Source organism: Protopterus annectens, chromosome 15.part0 (assembly GCF_019279795.1).
Source record: "Protopterus annectens isolate FY-2018-M chromosome 15.part0, PAN1.0, whole genome shotgun sequence".
In the NCBI taxonomy this organism is placed as follows: Eukaryota; Metazoa; Chordata; order Ceratodontiformes; family Protopteridae; genus Protopterus; species Protopterus annectens.
The window spans coordinates 343,654,792-343,677,637 of record NC_056749.1 but is presented as its reverse complement, the minus strand read 5'-3'; the positions used below and the strand labels follow the sequence as shown (position 1 = coordinate 343,677,637).

Genomic DNA, 22,846 nt, shown 5'->3' with positions numbered 1-22,846 from the left:
GCCGCACATCCACCCCCCCCAAAAAAAATAGTGATTGGCACAGTACATAGCACATCAGGTGAGATGGTGATATCTAATCCTGACATATGGGCCTTGACAAGCCTATCAGTATAGTGCAGTGTCACTGAGATCAGATGCATGAATTATCAGTCTATGCTGATAAGCACATGGTTGGATCACACTGTGTATCAGAATTTCATACATTTAGCAAACACACTATGGAAGCTGGAGTGGTTCACAGTTGTCATTATGTGTAGAGTGGCTAGGGACACTAAAACACATGCCTGTCTACATGCACAGGATAGTAGTGTTTATATTACTGGGGTCTCGTCCATATTCGTTGTCACATTCTATTTTCTTCTATGAAGGGGTGGAGGTCCCACTGTGTGATTATAGCCTGATACAGAGACAGCTATCTTGAGGTAAAGGGTATTCTGCGTGAAACACAATTTCTTCTGATAATGTGTTTGAGTTGTCACTATGTGAACATGATCTATTGCTACACTGGTTCATTGCACTGACACATATGGTCCCTCCAGGCAAGACTGTTGTGTGACTATGGATCTGTGACCTGAATAAGGTCTGCACATGAGGTGTCCTGTCAACAGACAAGGGGGTGTATTTATAGTGTGTGCCATGACAAGGGGCTGGTTGAGCGTGGTACTTGTCCATATGTACGTGAGGCAACAATGGTCACCCTAAGTATCCATCTAGTAAATTCTTTCCCCTGACTTTCGACTACACTACCAAGTGTGCAGATGCTGGCACTTACAATATTTTGCACAAAGGTGGACAACAGTGCTGTTTGCAACTGCAGACTCAAGAGACCAATTATTACAGTGTCTTTGACCTTCATGCATCATGGATGTCACATTACACAGCAGTGAGGTCTGTGCTGGACTGGGCTACAGCAGAATGTGCCTTGATGATACTGCTGATTAATTTCAATTGTAGCCTACATGTTAGGGAAACCTGTGAGATGTGACAGCATCTGCCACCCTGCAAGGTTATAAAATGGTTGGTATACCCACTTCAGATGTGGTGTGCAAATCTGATGCCAGAGATGAAGAGGGAACATTACTGGTTGTGGGAGACATGGGACTGTACACTTCCCCTGGGTATAGCATAGTAAGGATTCCCACGTACAGCCTCATATTCCTGTGTGGGTGATGTTACATTTTGAGATGCATACCAAGTATGAAGAAAGTCAGTGCCCTGTTTCAACAGCCTATAACTCAGGTATGTGCATCTCATCATTATCATCAGCCCTAGCAGGGATGTCACCATCTGCCCATTGATGTGCTTCAGCTTCTACAAGTGTTACTGTAACTGTTTCCTGTCCTGTGGATGCACACAAAAATACTGATAAAATGAACATTGGTACCTGTGCCAAAACTGTGTCCCTGTGGAAATGATAGTATACAAACCTAACCTACTTTTGCCACCATCCTGACATGGTTGGATACTTGATGTACAGAAAACAGTGCCCAGCCATCAGCTACTGTAATCAGCCCACAATGTCTTTGTACAGAGCAACTGTGCAGAAATCTAGTGTAAATGTAGTAACCTGGTGCATAATATGCCAAGATATGTGAGAATAGTTCCATCCCGATGTCAGTTTCCTCTCATGCAAAAATAATCTCTTGCAGAGACCCCAGAAACTCCTCTGCCTCTGTCAGCATATTGGACCAAGGTGGCTCACAAATGGCTGACTTATCTGCTGCTATTGATCGATCCTTTTGCTTGGCATAGCGTAAGATGCTAGTAACATACTTATGTCACTGCTATAATATGCCATTTTCTCCCATGGCAATTATCTCATGGACTACTATCTGTCAAACTACACCTAGTCACATAAAACCTGGATAGTGCCCACCTCTCCCCAGGAGATACCATCCATGTGCCCTTAGTGTTTGTAGCAGGACGTCATTTTCAGCAGTGCTGAAATTGCTAAACCACTTCCAATGAAGTTGTCCTCCAGACATGCAGATACCTGAGAACACATGAGGTGGTGCTATAAGAATGAATACAGCAGGGCTGGTAGACTGTCAGCTACAGGAAAAGAGGTAATGTATACAGTGCTTACACTAATGAAAGGGATGGCTGAGGGAATATGCCATTTGACGGCTATAGGGATTACATATAGCAGGTGTTCATGCAAACAGGTTTGTGTAGGGTAACCCTGCTTACAATATTTGGGATCAACATGGTAACCTCCTATAGTACAAGTACAATATATATGTGCAGGCATATGACTGCTATAGTTGCCAACATTGGACAACACATATCTCAGATAGGTCATATCAGAGATGCAGAGGTGGTGGTTTTATACAGGGACAAGTTGTCATGATATTGGGGCTATCCTGTTACCAGTACCATGTTATAGACACAAGGAACATGCTGGGGCATATGTTCATGTTTCTAGTATGTTGTAATGTGAATTCTAGTGGAAGGGGGTGCACATCCTTAACAAGGTAGAAAAAATAACAAAGCCTACTGCACACTGAGTACTGTATACCTCTTCAGAGTGCTAATAAATCCAAATTATACTGCTATTCTTTATAGAACTGCTGCTCAAATATGAGCTGAATTTCTTAAAACTGCATATACATTGTTCTAGCATTTCAACTTCCATTTGTCATGTGTGAAACAGTGTGTATATGCTATGTCTTTAAGAAGCATATCAAGGACTGAACATGCACATATAAATAGCAGGCATGTTTTATACTCAGTGCCATTTTGAAAGTGCAGCCAGAGAGACAGCATGTAAGAATGAATGTAGGTAGTTTGTATATAAGTTACCTAAGTTAAAGTTAATAAGCTTCAATCATGATTTGCTTGTACATAATAAAGCTGCTTGAACAGAACCTACAAAGACTCATCTATTACATCCTGACTAGATGAGCAACATGGTGTCAGAAGTGGGATTCCAGAGAATGATATTCAGAGCCATGAGGTGCAGCGATAACAGTGAAGGTAAACCAAGAGAAATGAGCCCAAAGAAAGGGCCAGAAAACAACCAATGGTAATGAAAACTTGCACAAACAGTTTATTTTATAAAAAAGATAAAATAGAGCATTACAAGGGCACAAATCACATTATTAAACAAGAGAGAGGCACAAGAGGTTTATTAATTAAATGAAATGTTTAAGATTAAGATATTTGATAAAACAATTATCAGAAAAGCAAAACAAGCATGCTTAAAGCAAAACGAGTATTTTTAAAGCAAAACAGGCATTTTTAGAGTAAAACAAGCACAAGAAAAGTACAATGGACATGAAAAAGATTAAATGAGCAAACCAAATATAATAAGGGCAAAAAGGGTACATTAACTGTGTTTTAGCATAGCTACAACTTCGTATTGTATCAAGAGCATAACGAGAGTTATTCAAAGTATCTCAAAGTGTGTAAAAGTGCTTACAGTGTGTGCTTAGTACTGTGCATGTATTCCAAAGAGTTTATTTGTGTGGAAAGAGCAAATATTTTGTGAAGTGCAGTCAAAGTACAGCCATTTCAAAAATGTTTCTTGTGCTTGGTGTGTCCATTTGCAAAGTGCCACCAATACAGTGTTTCTTGCACTGTAAAGAATTATCTAGCAAAGTACCACCATTTTGGGGAAGTTTCTGTGTGCTGTGTACTGTTTATTCACAAAGTGCAGTTATTTGAAATGTTTCTTACACTAAGAGGTGATTTCTTGCATTACAGCAATTTTGAGAGTATTACAGTGTCCAAGAGACTTATTTTGCAAAGTTCAGTTATTCAGAGGCTTATTGTGCTATTGGGCAAAGTTACAAATACTGGCATAAATTTCTGGCATATGTGTAGGTGTGTGTGTTCATGCATATTTGTAAAATCCTTTGCTGGCATGTGTTAATATGGCAGACAGATTTTGAAACACCTTACTACTTGTATTTGATCAGAATATTGCAGAGAACTGCAGAATATTTGAGCAAGAATATGATATTTTTATACAAGAAGCTTATTCTGACAGAGATGTAGGCAATAGGGTATTCATTTTGCTAAACGTAGCTGGTCAGAGGCCATTGAAAGAGAGTGTTCATTTGTGTATGCACCAGCAGTATATGAGGGAGAAGGTGAAAATCATCATATCGTTGTACAGGCAGAATCAAGGGAAGACCCCGAGTGTTTGAAGTGCAAATTCAGGGAAATGTGTAACCCCCAGACAAATATTACATTAGAGAGGCATTTGTCTTAAAGAAGAGATCAGAAACCAAATCTACCTGAATACTTTCTATGTAGATGGTGTATCAGTAGTTGGTGAAAAGGTTGATTCAAGTGAATTTATTTGCAAAGAACAAAGTATTTTGTGCTGTCAAGATCAAAGGTAAATCCACCAAGCTCAAAGTAGACACTGGTTTAAAGTGTAATGTTATGTCAGCAGACACATTTGTTAAGGTGAGAACTAATGAACAACTCAATGTGGCTAGTAATGTGAAACTTGTTGCTTATGGAGGTGAAGAATTTCAAACTGAAGGCTCAGTAGTGCTTTCATGTTATTTAGCTAAGAACTGTTACAGCTTGTTTTTCTATGTAGTTCGAAGACCTATGCAATCATTATTTTGTTTCAGAGACAGTATGAGAATGAATCTGCTTTCTTTTACTAAAGAAGTTCATCACATAAGTGCATATCCTAGTTCCAATTTTTATGAAGCCATTTTCTCAGAGTATACTGATGTTTTCAATGACAATTTGGGCAAACTTCCAGTTGTGTAGTCTATAAAGTTAGAATCAGAGGTCAGTCCAGTAGTCAGACCAGGAAGAAAAGTTCTGATAGCTATGTAGGATAAAGTCAAATCTCAGTTAGATAAAATGGTGCAGCAAGGTGTAATTTGTCCATTTACAGAACCAACTGAATGGGTGTCATCCATGGTAGCAGCCCAACAAAAAAAGGTTCAGACAAAATCAGAATATATATTGACCCAAGAGATTTGAACAAAACATCTAAGAGACCACATCATCCAATGCGTACAGTCGAAGAGGTTGCAGCCCTAATGCCGAATGCTACTTTTTTTTCTGTCTTGGATACAAAAAATTCATTTTGGCAAGTGATGCTTGATCACAAATCCTCATTACTGACCACATTCAGTACACCATTTGGCAGATATAGATTTCTGAGGATGCCAATTAAAATAAATTCTGCAACTGAAGTCTTCCAGTGTGCAGTGGAACAATTTGTCTAGGTTATCCTTGTGCCATAATAGTAGATCATTTATTGATTGGAGGCAATGGTGAAGCAGAGCATGACAGAAACCTTAAAAGAGTTCTAGACAGAGCACATGAAGTGAACTTAAAGCTCAATCCTCTAAAATGTAAATTCAGCCTACCAGAAGTTACATATGTAGGTCATTTTTTTGCCAGCACTGGCTTAAGACCAGACCCGTCTAAGCAAGCAGCTATTCTTGAGATGTCAGCACCAGATAATATTCAAGCTCTACAGCATTTCATTGGCATTGTCAACTATTTAGGCAAGTTCATACCAGACTTCAGTGAGTTGACGGCACCTTTGAGAGAGCTAAGGTAGAAAAATATTAAATGGTCCTGGTTGGAACAGCACCAGAAGGCATTTGAAAACCTTAAGGAGAAAATTGCCACCCCCACCTACATTAAGATAGTACGATGTCAATAAAAAACTCGCTCTTTCCTGTGATGCTTCAAAATTTGGTCTTGGTGCAGTTATTCTTCAAGAAAGCAGACTAGTAGCCTACGCATCTAGAACACTTACCCAAAATGAAATGCAGTATGCCCAAATTGAGAGGGATCTTTTGGCAATAGTATTTGCATGTTCAAAGCTTCATGATTATATCTACGGTTGAGCTTCCAGAATGAAACTGATCACCAACCTCTAGTTACTATTCTAAATAAGCTTATGCATTCATCTCCAGAGAGATTACAAAGAATGATGCTGAAATTGCAAAAGTACAACTTCAAAATGGTCTATACAAAAAGCAAACTTTTTTTATCTGGTTGACATCTTATCCAGATCACTCAGAAATATGATAGAATAGCTGGACGCAGAGAATTTTAACTTTGACATAATGGCAGTGCATACTTTTTCTACCAGGAGACTTGATGAGCTGAGAGATCACACAAAGACTGATCCAATTTTGCAAAAGCTCAACCAGTACATTAATGTTGGATGGCTGTCAAAGCAATCTAGTGTATCACCTGAAGTGCAAACTTATTTTCCTTACAGAAATGAAATGTTGGTGGAAGATGGCATTATTTTCAAAGGCCCTAACATTGTTGTTCCTGCTTCCTTACAACATGAATATATCCAGATTTTGCATTGTGGTCACCTAGATTCTGAATCTACCAAAAGAAGGGCAAGAAAAGTAGTATTTTGGCCTTCAATAGTCAAAGACATTGATAAAGTACTTTCTTCTTGTTCAGTATACAGTAATATTAAACCGCATTTGCAAAGAGAACCACTTCAGCTAAGCCTAGCACCTGAACTACCTTGGTCAACAGTAGCCACTGACATATTCGAGTGGCACAATCAGTATTACTTAGTATTGGTAGACTCTTATTCAAACTGGTTTGAGCTTGATTGAGTTACTACCTAATCCAATATCTGCTACTGTTATTACTAAGTTGAAACATCATTTCTTAGTCCATGATAGTCCACACAGTTATTTCTGACAATGGTACTCAATTTAATTATTAAAACAAAAAAAGGAAGTCACAGCTCGATAAGCCTGTTTATTAGTAAGTGCTTTTGGTCATTCCCGTCAATGAACTTCTTCAGACAACTTTAATAAACACACACCTTCATTTATGTACCCATTAAACATCACATGATCACGTAAAAGTTAACAATTGCTGGTTACAATTAATCAACATAAAAGCTAAAAAATACCTAAAACATATATATAATATTTCCTTCAATCACTGCTTCCTTTCCTTTATTAAAAAGCCAATGTACTAACTCTGCATGATTAAATATCAAGCTTAAAAATCTAAAACTAAATTAGTCGTTTATCTACATAAACTCTTAAGCTTTAATAAACATGTTATAGAGCATTGGTCATGCAGACCTGGATAGGAGCAAGCATTTAAACGTATTTGCCAACATAATTCTTGCTTTTCAAGTAATAGACCTGTAGGTCCTCCCCTTGCCCCCTTTCTCCCTTGCCCCCACTCTCACTTGCTCAATTACTCTAAATTTAAAGTTGTGACTTGTGCTTGCCTGAACATGTTTAGCTAGTGCATTCATTTATTTCCCTTTGTTTTTGCAATAAATATGTTCACTCAATCTTCATTCAGTTTTTCCCACATAGAAACAAATGCATTTTTGACATTTGCAATATACACCACCCCCTTGGTGTTACAATCAAATTTACCACAAGTAGCAAATTTCCTGTTACAAATGGTATACTCTCTTCCAATTTCAATAAAGCCACAGTATGGACAAGATTCACACTTATACATTCCCGGGTTCCTACTCTGTCCCTTTTCTAAGATCTTCAAGTTGCCCCCTTTTTTATATACAATTCTAGGGGTATGGTCAATCTTATTTTTTATATAGGTATCTCCCATCAAAATGTATCAATTCTTCTCAACTATACCCTTTAGCAAGTAAGAATCTTTAGAGTAAGGGGTAATAAAACACACCCCAAGAAAGTCTTCCACCTTTCTGCTAGTGTCAACCATGTGACATTGGTTCGATGTAAAAGTTGGAATAACCAACCATCCCAGAATTCTGTGGACCTCTTTTATTAAGTCGTCAACTAAGGCCACGGGATACCCTCGTTTCCTTCAAATTAGCACAGTCAGCCAAAAAATCAGCCTCCAGGGTTGTCATCCTGGCTGCTCGTACCAACTGTCCTTTCACTACTAGGCATTTTTGATGTAATGGGTGACTGCTTGTGTAGTGTAAGAATGAGTTTGAGTACGCTCTCTTCCTAAAAATCTTGACTACAAAAGTTAAATTACTTCTATCTTTCCTTAAACAGATATTCAAAAATGCCATTTCTTCCATGTCAAAGGAAGAAGTAAATTCCAGGACGTCCGTACTATTATTCATTACCTCTATTAATTCTATATAGCATCCTGCACATTCCCGTTAATGATGATAAAAATATCATCCACAAAATGAGTATAATAAAATATTTTTTTCTGCTGTTTGGTCATTTTTGAAAATAAATTTGTTTTCCCAAAATGTCATTACTATATTTGCAAAACTCGCTCCACAAGGGGAGCCCATAGCTATACCCTTCTTTTGAATGTAAAATGATCCCTCAAACATAAAATGGTTGTTCTTCAAAATTATATCAAGCAAAACTTCTATTAACTCCAAATCTGTAGAGTGAGTTTTCTTCTTTAGTAAAAAATTAACTACTCACTCTACCCCTAGCTGGTGTGGGATTACTGTATACAGGTCTTTTACATCCACTGTTAAAAAGTTGTAACTCTCGTGGAAGGTTAATCAATTTATTGACTCCAAAAGGCCCAAGAGTCCTTACATATCTGCAGTTCATTTGCCATATATTTTTCAGAGAGTTTAGAGATTATTTGGAATGCGTCTGTTTTATAAGTTATTGGACATGAACCCCCATTTCTAAAAAGTCAGTTTATATTCTTTGGGCTCAGTATTTAAAGAATATGCCAGGTGTATAATGGCCAATGAAATCACTGTATTTAAAAGAAACAAATTTAATACAGCACTAATACTGAATTAGATACAGGACTATGAAATAATCTAATGTGCCACTGATTAGTAACTAGAAGTTAAAAGGAAATGCTTTATGGATACTTACAACTGCTGTAAACGTTGCAGATTTCTGAATAAAGATGGCGGTAGTTCTTCAATCAGATTATATGACAGGTCTCTAAATGAAAGAAGCAAAGGATTAGTATTTGATACTTCAAGCTGGAATGCTTCTAGGCTGAGAAGGCATTAACGTTTTAGATATTAAGACCATGAAATTGTACAAGCTAATTACATAGTCATAAAATACTTGGCAGCTACACTATGTGATGCACCATGTATACATCTCAAGTCTCAAACAAATTTTGAATACTTGGGTCAAATTTCCTCACCCCAGGGTTGGGGACTATGCCCCTAAACCCCCTGCTACTCATTTTATTCACTCTTTAGGTTCCCATTCTTCAGACGAAAGAAAGAAAGAGAAAGAAAGAAAAAACAAATGAACTTGGTTTTGCCCAAAAACTAGTATTTGCCTTTTTCCTTTCTTAATTGACTGCAGAAACTGAAGGCCATATTTTGAAACATTGCTCCTGAATTTATGCTTCAGAAAAAAAGGAATGGATCCAGAAAAATGGAATGGATTCAGAAAAAAAGGAATGGATCCAGTACATTGCTTGTACAGAATTTGGTTATTCTTTTATAGCCAGATACTGTCCTTGTAGCCTCACCAGCACAATTATTCAGCAATGAGTCATACACTCACAGTTCCGCTGACATTTATAAGACCTGTGATTACTTCTTTAGCATTGGTCTAACATCAGGCATCAAGGTATCAGGGTCTTGACATTACCAGGTGTCATAGTATAGCACATCACACAATAACAGCCCTGTCAGCAAGAACAGTTGCAAAGAGAAATTCCTAAAAGATAATTACAAACACTGGAAAAGCTTTTTCTGTAGTGATCTGCAAACACTAGACATGACAGTGCACATAGAAACTTGCAGCTAAAATCTTAGCAGCTTTAACAGTACACATTGCTCCTGATGGGAAGGCAGTTTCTTACTGGTAACAGAAGCGATGTAACAAATCTGAAGCATCTGATGAAAGCTTACCATGCTGTCAATGTTGATGGAAAACATTTAGTGATTTTGTTAGTTACATCACTAGTGGCTCAAGAAAGCAACTTCCCAAATGGGGGTTGTAGTTGCTGTCTGGAGATTACTCTAACACATTATAAAATGCATCACTGCAAAACATCTTTGGTTTACAATAATCATTAAAACTATTGAATAGAATACAGCCTTAAAGAAAGATCAGTTTCTGGCATCCAGAAAGGCTTTCCAAAACAAAGCTAAGGGTGAGGAAGCACCATAAAACCCTGATAAAATGGAAGGAAATCAGAAGTAAAAAAATCTAAAATAATAGTACAGGGAATTATGTCATACATAACACCCAGAATAATTATTTCCATATTCATGATCCTTATCATTTTAACAAAGGAAGAGAATGAAAAGAACTTTAAGTTTTGAGTTGTCATATAACGCTGAGTTGTAATGGATTTATCAGGTTTTACAACTCAGTTTCCTCAGTTTCCTGTTGTGTGTCTTTATCACCAATTTAAGCAAGGTAATAGCCTCTGGAAGAAACAGTATAAGTAAAATGAAAAAAAATGACATTTTAACATCAGAGAAGAATAAATCTGTAACAGATAAAACCTCCTTTATGAATTTCATTGTTAGAAAAGATTAACTAATAGAAAGTGGAAATTGTGATATGGAGAATGAACATCCCCTGGGATTCAAAAAGAAACACTTGAATAAACTGCTACTTCCAATTTACAGTTTACACGTTCACATAAAATGCAGCTCATAGGCATGTTTAGCTGTAATAAGAATGACCTCATTATTGAATAATTTGCATGTCTCCGAATCGTGCGTTACTTCCTTCAGTGCTAAACAACACATAATGATGATAATTATATCTGATGACCCATGCATCGTATTTACACAAGAACCCCACTCCTCCACACACACACACGCACACACACACACACACACACACACTCACACACACACACACACACACATTAAAACACACATGCATGCATTCATACATGCACAGACACATATATATGCAATCTTACACCACCAAAATGAGGAACACTACCTCTTATAATATGGAACAAATGGGAGAAGTGTGGAAGACTTATTAGCAGCTTGCTAGCAACTTTAATTAGGATGGTCACTGGATAGTTAAAATGCATTACCTTAGACTTATAAAACATTATCTTGATGAATTAATACAATTCAGTACTATTTACTATTATAGCTATTACTTAAAAAAAATATTCTTAGCAATGAACAATGAAGTGACAGTGCCTTTCATTGTGGAGCAATGTTTAACATGGCCATTTTAAGACTTAAAATGAGGTATTTCCTACTAATGAGATACACTTGAGAGGTATGCATTCACACCCCCCCCACACACACACAGAATAATCTGAGACCAGTTATACCCCAGAAGCCACACGCACACAATCTCTCACACACACTCACCATTACATCTCTTCTAATCTTCCCTAACATTATCTGCAACGTAATCTCTCCCATTAAGATATTAGGTAAATGTAGCAATTTGTACTTGTTAAACTGAAAGGTGATTCCATAGTCAGACACACTGACGTCCCGCTCACCAGACTGAGTAAAGAGAAGGTCACAGTAAGCTGCCTGTCAGGCGCTAGAATCCGCCACATAACGCAAGCACTCAGGTCTCTCAACAGCAGGTACAAGTACGACTCAGTCATTGTCCACGCTGGTGTCAACGACCTGAGACGTACCTCCTTGGACTACATGAAAAGGGACATCGAGGAGCTCTCTGATTATGTAGCCCAGGCAGGTATGACCCTGACCTTGAGCAGTATCCTACCTTCACCTAGAATGATGCCACAATACAGTGATAAGATGATCAGCTTTAATAATTGGCTTAAATTCTGGTGTCATTCAAAGGGGATCCAATGTCTGTCTGCCTGGGATGACATGCTGGACAAGCCACGCTGCTTCGCAAGGGACGGCTTGCACCTGTCACCCTGGGCTTCCGGATATTGGCAAAGGCTCTTGCCACCCCATAGTGCCTTTTTAGGCAAGGCTCAAATTCTAAACCTACCACCCTAGAACACCAAAAGGAAAAAACTAAGGGTAATGCTGCTCAATGCCAGAAGTCTCAATCTCAAGATGCACGCACTCGAGGCCCTTCTCAATATGGAGAACATCGATGTCTGTGCTGTGACAGAAACCTGGTTCAAGGCTCCTGAGAGCACCCCAGCACTAACAGGTTTCACCTCATATCATGCGTTCCGCCCCAAAATCCGGACAACACCAAGAAAGGAGGGGGGGTGTCCATATTCATAAAGGACACCCACACCTCAAGGTTGGTGGCAACGCATGATGCATCGGAGGCCATCCAGGTGCAATTAACCATAGGCAAGACTGCTCTGCAATTTGTAGCATGTTACAGGCCACCCTCTCAAACTCAGGAACCTCACATGGCCTTCCTGAAAACATTGGAGGGATAAATGTATCTCCAAACACCATCATACTAGGTGACTTTAACTACCCTAATATAGACTGGGAACACTACTCAAGCCCGAACACTCTAACCCAAAGATTCCTGGAGTTCATAAACTCAAATGCCATGGAACAACTAGTCACCATCCCCACAAGAGGAGAAAACATACTTGATCTCATCATCACGAACATGGGATCAAAATGTTCAACACCGGAAGTATACCCCTCACTGGTGAGATCAGATCATAAACTAATCTCGCTGGAGGTCCTCATCCCGCCCCACCTGAAACAAAAAGACCACAGTGAAAAACTTCTCAAAAGCCGATTTCACACTTCTAAAAACTAGTGTGGTCTCCTTTAAGGCCCCTGAGCCAGTGGTAAACATTACTCAAACCGCTGAATCACTTACAAATGCCTTCTACCAGCACCTACAGGACTGCATGGATCAGGCAATCCCAAACAAAACTAAGACTCTCTGTACCAAAGGCAAGCGTCCAGTCTGGTGGACCCCAGCCATAAACAAGCTCTACAACAAAAGGAGGAAGCTACTACAAGATAGAGCAAAATCCTTGAAAGGTAAGACACCTTTGATCATTATAAGTAAAAACTAAGAGCTCTCATAAAATCATCCAAGGCAAATTTTGAGAGAAAAATCGCCAAGGACTCTAAAGAGAATCATAAGGCCTTCTTTAGCTATGTTAGAAACCTAGGAGGAAACTCCCAGATATGCTCAGAATTAGTTCAAAATGATGTGAAAATTACTGAACCTACACACATTGCCAACATACTGGCTGACAGGTTCAGTGCAAACTTCTCCCCTCCCCAAAAGGAGAGATATCTATTCCAGAGGATTGTAGCCCCCAAACATCTCCAACGCCCAGGTGAGAACTGCCCTCACTAAGGCAAAAACACAGCATCCATGGGACCGGATGGTGTCCCCGGCTGTGTGCTTCATGAACTCAATGAGGAATTAAACCCACAGTTAGGACAGCTGTTTAATCTTAGCCTCACCTCAGGATACGTACCCAAGGAGTGGCGCACGGCGACTGTGGTCCCACTTCATAAGGGCGGTGCCTCCACAGACCCTGGAAATTACCGCCCCATTAGCTTGACAAGCCTTATCTGCAAAGCCATGGAGAGGATCATAATGGAACTCATAAATAAAGACATAGGGAACTTGCAGACTTTGGATCCAACTCAGTTTGGCTTTGTCAAAGGCAGATCCTGCCTCTTAAACTTGGTTGACTTTTTCGAGACAGTCACCAAGGCCATTGATGAGGGAAAGGCAGTCCATACAGCCTACCTCGACCTGGCAAAGGCCTTCGACACAATACCCCACTCAGGTATCATCGAAAAACTCATCAGCTTGAATGTAAACCCATACATCACAAGATGGGTTGCAAACTGGCTAAGTGACAGAACCCACAGGGTCAGAGTTGCTGGAGCCATGTCAGACTCAAAGCCTGTCACAAGTGGTGTCCCACAGGGCTCAGTCCTGGGTCCACTCTTGTTCGGCATCTACTTTTCTGAAGTACAAGCAAACACAGGAGGGTTATGGCTGACAAAGTTTGCAGATGACTGCAAACTGGGCCATAGTCGAAAACACATCTGACACAGATATCCTCCAGAAGGGCCTCACAGAAATGGATAACTGGTGCCAGAGCCATGGCCTGAAGTTAAACGCCAAAAATGCATAGTCATACCCTTTGGGAAAAACAAGGCTACCCCTAGCTACCATATAGGTGGCAATCCACTGAGCACAGAAAAAGTCATCAGAGATCTGGGGACCCAGGTTGACAGTAGCCTTTCGTTTGAAACTCATGTTGCTAAAGTAGTTAGGAAAACCTTCTATATCACCCACCTGATCATGAAGGGATTCACATCTAGATCAAGGGAGGTCATCGTCCCCCTGTACTCATCACTTATTAGACCTATGATTGAGTACAATGCCCGTTCGAATGTATCTGACCAGACACCTGCTGCAGCTTGAAAGGCCCCAAAAGTTCCTCACCAAAAGGATAAAGGGTCTCAAAAATATGTCTTATGCTGCCCGACTGAAAGAACTCCAGCTCTATTCAGTCTCATACCGCTTGCTCAGAGGTGACCTGTGCCTGACATATAAGGCCATGTCAAAATCAGATTTGATGAATATGCTTCACCTCAAAAAATCTAGATCCCTCAGAACCACAAGGGCGGGAGACTTAAACCTTGACACGGTTATAAATAGAACGTGCTGGAGGGACAGATTCATCACCCAGAGACTCCCTATGCTGTGGAACAAAATCCCGGTACATGTGAGGCAGAGCACCTCTCTGGTCTTGTTCAAGAGGAATCTTGACCAATGGATGGGAGATTGCAGATATACCCCAGGGATTACTTCAGCGTCACTGCTTGACAGAGGCACAGCAAAATGATAGGCATAGTTTTTATTCAAACTAAAGGGGTGGCGAAAGCCACATAACTATGGGCTAGGCTTATAAATGCCCTTGGGCAGATAGCCTAGTATGAACCTATGAACCTATGAACCTATAAAGATCCTCTGAATTGCTAGGCTGCACAAATCCCTTGCAGCAGGCATTTTCGGGGGGGTCAGTACATGGCTAATTAGCATTAGTTACTCCCATGGAATGCCTCATTCGCATTTTAACATGACCAGGAAAATAGCCCAGCAGGTGATTTTACTAACAATGTAAAATCACTGTGATAGGCTGTAAAATCACTGTGATAGGCTGTAAAATCACTGTGATAGGCTGTCTTTGAACGAGAAAGGACATCTGCAAGTGGTTGACTTGCCGCTCATGGTAACCCTTTCTGAATCCAAATCATTTTTTTACAGCTAGAATGATCATTTCACATGGCATAAAATATTTGATTTACTGCCTTAAGGGGGTGGATTCAGCTTAAGTGCATCTTCATGGTATAATTTATGTGAAAAGGAAAAATAAAATAATCTACAGTCATGCATTTATTTTGAACTGATTTGATTTTTGAACATCATGGAGGCTAAATTAGTGTAAATAGTGGCCATGGGATGGGTGGGGTGATTCAGAAACTCAGAGCAATCGAAAAAGACTACAAAATTCCGTAACCTGCATAATATTCAAATAATGGTACATCACATGGAAATGTGCAGCCTTATTCAAATGAGGTGTATGATGAATGCAAATTAAGGTAAAGAACATGGTGGAACAATTCAGAAATGTATGTATTCTCCGAATGAGAGACAAATGGCAGAATTGCTGACTACAGTACAATCTATGTGTTACAGGACAGAGATGGGGTTGGTGGTATGTTTTATATATATATATATATATATATATATATATATATATATATATATATATATATATATATATATATATACATATACATATATATTTTTTTAAGTATTAGGGTTTGGCTACAGGTGGTCTCAGCATTAACTCCCTATCTTTATCTGTGCACAGAAGTGGTTTGGAGGTTGTGGTGCTACAGGTCCTAAACCATGCGATATCTCTCATGTGGTGAGCAACCTACCAGAGGTACACTAGCTGCAGGAAGAGCAGTGGCCATGATAGGTCATCATACAGGAATATCTTCAGCATATAGACTCCCTACACCTCCTCTTCATAATGCTGCACAAATAGCCCAGGCACTCCTGCAGGTCATCACACAAATCATGTACAACCCTGACCATCTCAGTTGTGGATTAATTGGCCTCTGTGTAATGGTCCTGTACAAATAATGAGTAGTGGCCATAGGGACACTCAGATCAGAAGGGAAGCAATACTCATGACATGTCTGGCTACTGATATACTCACCTCTGATATCTTTCTCATGCTCAGTGAAGCTGTTGGAGATGAGAATGTCCCTTTATCTGATGTGATGAGTGAATGCAGAACAGCTGCAGTCATTCCACTGCTTACAGGAAGACCTTCCACAGATCCAGGCAATTGCAGACTCATAAGTCTGACCAGCCTCATATGCAAAGCCATGGAAATACCTATTATGGAACAAATCAATAAGGAGGTAGGAAACCTTCAAACATTGGCCCATCCTAGTTTGGATTATGAAGGGAAGATCATGACTACTCATCTGGTGGACTTTTTTGAAGAGGTCCCTGAAGCAATTAATGAAGGTGAAATGGTATGTACCTCATACCTCAACCTGGCCAAAGGCTTTTGCCACAATCCCCCTTAGGCATAGTAGAAAAGCTAGGTAAACCAGGAATAAACCCCTACAGGATTGCCAGCTGACTGACAGGACATAGTAGATCAAAGTAGGGGAAGGGGAAGCTACATCCACAAGTGGGGTCCCCCAGGGTTCCGTGTTGAGACCTCTCTTGTTTGGCATCTACTTATCTGAAGTAAAAATAAACACCAAAGAGATGAAGACCTGGAAGTCGACTGGAGTGGAAGTACAACAGTTCAAGGGATTACTCTGGGCTCTAGCACCGCAAGAAGAGGAGGAAATATGTGGAGTTGAAGAAGAATGGCAGCACCTCAAAATGGCATGTGTGAGGATTACAGAACAGATATGTGGCCAAGCCAGGTATGGAAATAGGGTACATAAGGAAAGCTGGTGGTAAAATGAAGAAGTCCAGGAAGACATCAAAAGAAAGAAGGAGTCCAAGAAAAGGTGGGATACAGAAAAGATGAACCAAGCTAGGAATGAATACTGGTTGGCTAACAAACGGACTAAGAAAAGAGTTGCAATAGCAACGCACAGGGCATCAGAGGCACTTTACCAATGTCTGGGAAGTGACTCAGTAGGTGGCACAAAGAAACTAAATAAGGTTACAAGGCAAAGACTGAAAGATAAAGAAGATAGTCAGACACCATTCATAAGAGATGCCTGTAACAGCCTACTCACCAGTCCACAGGACTTCAAAGGCAGATGGAAGGAGTATTCCCAGCAGCATCTGAATGAAGAAAACCTCACATGCTATGACAAGAGAAGAAGAAGAAGAGCCCGCAATAGAAGAAGTAAGAACATCACTAAGGAAAATGAAGTCATGGAAACCAACGGGCTCAGATGAGGTCACAGCAGATATCATAAAGATGCTGGGTGAGACAGGGGAGAAATGGCTCCTGAGGGTACTCATAGTAGTGTGGAGATTAAGGTGTATCCCAGATAACTGGAAAATAAGCAAGCATACTTATGCCAGTGTACAGGAACAAAGGGAACATCCACAACTGTGAGCAGTAAAGTGGTATCAAACTCCTGTCACATTGCATGAAAGTTCTGGAGAAGGTAATTGATAAACAGCTATGCAAAGTAGTAGAAAGTAAGATGAGACTAGCTATTCTGATTCAGATCAGGATGCAGCAGAACTAACACAATGTTTGCAGTGAGACAGACAATTATGAAGAAGCTACAAATGAGGAAAGAGTCTAATTAGGCATTCCTAGATTTGGAGAATATGAAAAGATCCAAAAAAAGCTGATTTGGGCATTGCTGTGGTGGTTCAAAGTCCCAGAAACATTGGTAGAAACAGTGTAGGCTATGTATAAGAACTGAATGATGCGAGCATGAACAGTGTTTGGTCTCACAGAGGTTTTCCTAGTGGGAGTGGTTGTGCATCAAGGAACAGCTCTGAGCCCATTGTTCATAATGGTGATGGATTACATTAGCAAACACATCAGAAGGGACAGATCAACAAAGCTGCTGTATGCAGACAATATGGTACTGGAGGTAGACTCTGAGCAAGACCGTTGGCAAAGGGTAGGGAAATGGGATGCAAAACTGAAGGCACATGGGAATAAACTGAGTACAGATAAGACAGTGGTAATGGCAGCAAACTGAGGAAATCAGAAGAAGCTGAGATGTGAGATAGAAGGGAAGATAGTGGAACAGGTTTACAGCTTTGAGTATCTCAGAGGGGTGGTTGAGGTAATGGGTAGTCTGAATGAGGAGGTCAAAGCTAAAATCAGAGGAGCTGCAGCCAACTGACATATAGTGTCAGGTGTAGTACACAACAGAAAAATGCCAAAGAAGCTGAAAAGTAAGGTTTACAAAACAGTGGTGTGGCAAATATATTACTGTATGGTACAGAAACCTCGGCAGTAAAGGCAGAGCAGATGAAGAAGCTATAGGTGATGGAAATGAAGTGCCTGAGAAGAGTGGTAGGATGCACTCTGAGGGACAAATGAAGAAATGAGGACATAAGAGCAGAAGCCAAAGTAGCTCTAATTGCAGAAAAGATCAAAGAGGACAGATTATGGTGGTTCAGGCACATGTTCAGAAAAGCAGTAGGTAATAGGGTGATAAAGATTTTGGGCAGACAGGAAAAAACAAATGGAAATGAGGGTGTCCAGCAAAGAGGTGGGTAGATTGTGTGAGGGTAGATCTGTGACAGTCAGGCATGAGTACTGAAGAAGGCAGGAGTGTGACATTGAATCAAGAAAGATGGTGACAGTTAACATGACACTCTGACCCCATGTAGAAAATGGGAAAAAGAACGGGGGTAATGATAATAAAAGGGTTCTGGCTAAGTTTAAAGATGACTGCAAGCTAAGAGCAGTCATTGAATTCCCAATTGACTTGGCCATCTGGCAGGAAGGTTTACCTAAAATAACTCGTACCAAAATCATGGATGAAATTAAATACCAAAAATTGCACTGTTGTATCCCTTAGGAAGTCACCTATCCCATGGAACCACCACATTGACAATATGCCTATAAGACCTGATGAGTTGTTTGGAATTTGGGAACTTATATGGTCAATTTCTTAGTTTTTGACCAACATGTGTCTACTTTTGTAAAAATGTCCTTCTATATTGTACAGTTTATGCATCTTAAGATGTCATTTCCCCCCTTTACTCTGCTCTCATTAGGCCAATAACTGAGTATAGTGTACCCTTTGGCATGTATCTGTATAGACATATGCAACAATTGGAATACCCACATAGATACCTTAATAAAAGGATACAAGGCCTAAACAATATGTCCTACATGGACAAATCTTGTGATTGTACTCAGTATCCTACAGACTGCTGAGAGGTGATGAGGTGACCTGTGTCTGTCAAACAAGGCATCCTCCTAGCCAATACAAATAGATGTACTGGACATCAACAAGTTAAATGGCACCAGAAATACTGAGTTCTAGGGATCTAACCCTCTTCTACAACATTAGAAAAGTTTGTAGAGGCAGGTATACCTCACAGAGTATACTGCTTTTCTGGAACAGCTCCTCATCCACTTAAAATAAAGCTCATTCCTGTCCACAGTCAAGCACAACTTGGATCGATTGATGGGTATTGGAAAATTTACACCAGGACTGCCGCTGTACTATTAATGGACAGAGGCAGTTCATAAATGCTTTATCTCATTCATGGGTCCCCTCAAATTATCTGTGGTATGACCCCATTTATTCTCAGTATGGGTAATATATAATTATCAATATTTGGCCTCAGTTTCTTTAGTTGCCAGGTCTTTTGTCCAAGGATTATTAACAAATGCCTTTGACTAGATTTTAAGTTCTTTGGTCTCAATTTCTTTAGTTGCCAGGTCTTTTACTGAAGACAAGAAATCCTTGACAGTAGGTAGGCAGCTATTTTAGATCTTCTGGTGATGCATTTTCTGGCGATAGCAAGTACTGACCATAGTAATTTTGGATTATTCTTATTCAAAGAGTAACCTTCATTTACACTGAAAAGAACTAATGATTTGGACAATGAAAAGGAATCAGTAAATGATTCTTTGAGAAAATCATGCATGCTATTCCAATAACCCTCTAAATTAGGGCAATTGTAACAATATGTACCCAATCAGCTTTGGTATGTTTTATGCATCTCCAGCAGGATGTGTTGGAACTATTATTGATTTTAACTATCTTATTTGGTGTCAGAAATACCCCATGAAGATATTTCCAAGCAAAACATACTCCAGTAATGAGATCACAAAGTATGCTTGATGGATAAAAAAATTGTTTGTTTTTCGTCATATGAGAAATTAAAAGAACAGCCTTTGAATATAAATTCTAGTATCTTTGATTTATACTAGTCTTATAAACAACTGACATGTTATATAATTTTGAAATAAGGTTATTTGTGGTGAAGCTATTATGTAAAATTTCACACATGAGAGTTCTCATCTTTGGTCTTTGATTGGCTGAATCACGCTCCAACTTTAATAATAACAGAAGTAGGCGTGTTTGCTGCAATTCCGTTGAACATTTTTTTGTGACTTCTGACAATCCTTTCAGTAATTCTGGAATTAATCCAAAAAAAGTGAACAGCGTTGACATAAACAAAAAGCGTGAACAACTGTTGATACTGCTTAAAAGGTATCATTCTTTAGATTTGGAAAATTGCTATTTTCAACGTTGTATTGAACTAAACATAGTTCCTAAAGGACTAAGATTTTTCAAGTGTCCTAACGGTGTTTATGCTGACCACCCATTATTTGAAGTTTTGGTGACTTTCTTTAATGATGCTGGGTTACGTTTACTTAAATTACTTATTGACAATAATAATGCCAAAATGAGTTTACTTAAGGATGAGATTACCAGTACTGAAACTAGTTTAAGAGTCATGTTTTCTGATGATACTTTTACTGAATTTTTTGACTCTTTGTTTGTTGAGGTTGAACAGCATTCTAACGAAGTTATAGGGCGGAAACAATCTAAATTGGCGTGGGATATTTCCTCGTACCAAAACCAAACCGCCTATGATAATTTTGCAAACAAAGGGTACAATGCTATTAACAATGCTGGTAACCAACGTTTTTTTTTTGGCAATTATGGTCATGATTCAAACCATGGTAAAAACAGGACTTATAGTTCAGTTATTTCTAAGTCCTGTCCTACAGGTCAACAGGTTTTCATTAATAGTAGGGCTGATCAAGAGTTTCCTTCTGTTCCTGTTAGTGTAATTGAGCATCAAGATTCTTTAGCGGTTGATTTAAACTCTGATGTTGAGAACACTGCTGACAAAGGGGAAGCAAATGAGGATAGTGCTTCCACCATTTCTAACAATGACAGTAATGTTAAAGTTAAGAACAAAGCGGTGACTCTTTCTAAAGTTACCTCCAATGGTTATACTTCTTCTGTTTTTTTCAACAAGAAGAACTACAGCAACAAACAGACTGTTCTAACAAGAAGCCGGACTTTTCTGGCCTCAGGTTCTTCCGGGGACGAAACATAGATTCTGTTATTGATAAGTTCGGTCTTATTAACTTAAGCAACCATCACTTTACTGACACTGAGTTAAAGATTCTCAGATATGGACAGAATTTTGTTCCTGGTGTTAGAGCTAACTACAGTAAAACTGTTGTAGACATCAAAAAATACACCAGGGAATTGAATTTATTCTATATCATGAATGATATACCTGTAAAAAACAAATTTTTAGTTAAACCTTCTACTTTCACTCCTCTATTACATCACACCATTAAAGTGTTTGAGGAATTGTGTATTCAAGATCTAGAGTTGATGCTTAAAAGTAGATCACACACACATCGAAATTTAAATGTTGATGAAACAAAAGCTCTTTATAATTTAAAGGGGTTAAATAAAGATCTTAGATTCATGAAAAGTGATAAGGGTGGCAATGTTGTCATTATGGAACAAGAAGTTTATAAGAATAAAATGTTGGAAATTTTTCTTTTTTGAGTGGATTTATTTTTTCTATTATCCTTGACCATGGTTTTTTATTTGTTTTAGTTTTTCGTTCATTTATTTGTGGTTTTGTTTTGTTTTTTTGCCATGGCTGAGGCAATTGAAGATCCTTTGTTGGGTTTATCGATTCATCCAACACCAACATCTGACAATGTCAACCCCAACAACGTTAACGTTAATAATTTATTAATTTCTACCTTGGTGGACATACAGAATTCATTAAAATTTCTAGTATCAAAAGCTGGTGAGCGTGGCAGTGAGCATGAGTATTATCATGATGGGAGAACTGTGGCGAATGCCTCTAGTCCCGCAGAAGTATACGAAGAGATGGATACTGTTATTGAATTAGGAAACACAGTCGGTGTTGAGAAAGAAGAGTGTTTGGCTAAATCACGCTCCAACTTTAATAATAACAGAAGTAGGCGTGTTTGCTACAATTCCGTTGAACATTTTTTTGTGACTTCTGACAATCCTTTCAGTAATTCTGGAATTAATCCGAAAAAAGTGAACAGCGTTGACATAAACAAAAAGCGTGAACAACTGTTGAGACTGCTTAAAAGGTATCGTTCTTTAGATTTGAAAAAATGCTATTTTCAACGTTGTATTGAACTAAACATAGTTCCTAAAGGACTAAGATTTTTCAAGTGTCCTAACGGTGTTTATGCCGACCACCCATTATTTGAAGTTTTGGTGACTTTCTTTAATGATGCTGGGTTACGTTTACTTAAATTACTTATTGACAATAATAATGCCAAAATGAGTTTACTTAAGGACGAGATTACCAGTACTGAAACTAGTTTAAGAGTCATGTTTTCTGATGATACTTTTACTGAATTTTTTGACTCTTTGTTTGTTGAGGTTGAACAGCATTCTAACGAAGTTATAGGGCGGAAACAATCCAAATTGGCGCGGGATATTTCCTCGTACCAAAACCAAACCGCCTATGATAATTTTGCAAACAAAGGGTACAATGTTATTAACAATGCTGGTAACCAACGTTTTTTTGGCAATTATGGT

The 22,846-nt window shown here is 39.1% G+C and overlaps 1 protein-coding gene across 1 annotated transcript in view; it reads right to left on the bottom strand.

The window, feature by feature from the left end:
* Positions 1-22,846, bottom strand: part of LOC122789682 (relaxin receptor 1-like) — a 976,275-nt gene that overhangs the window by 122,809 nt on the left and 830,620 nt on the right. The window contains exon 12 of the mRNA XM_044057098.1: positions 8,778-8,849. Coding sequence (XP_043913033.1) covers positions 8,778-8,849 — 72 coding nt within the window. The remainder of the gene's footprint in view (positions 1-8,777; positions 8,850-22,846) is intronic.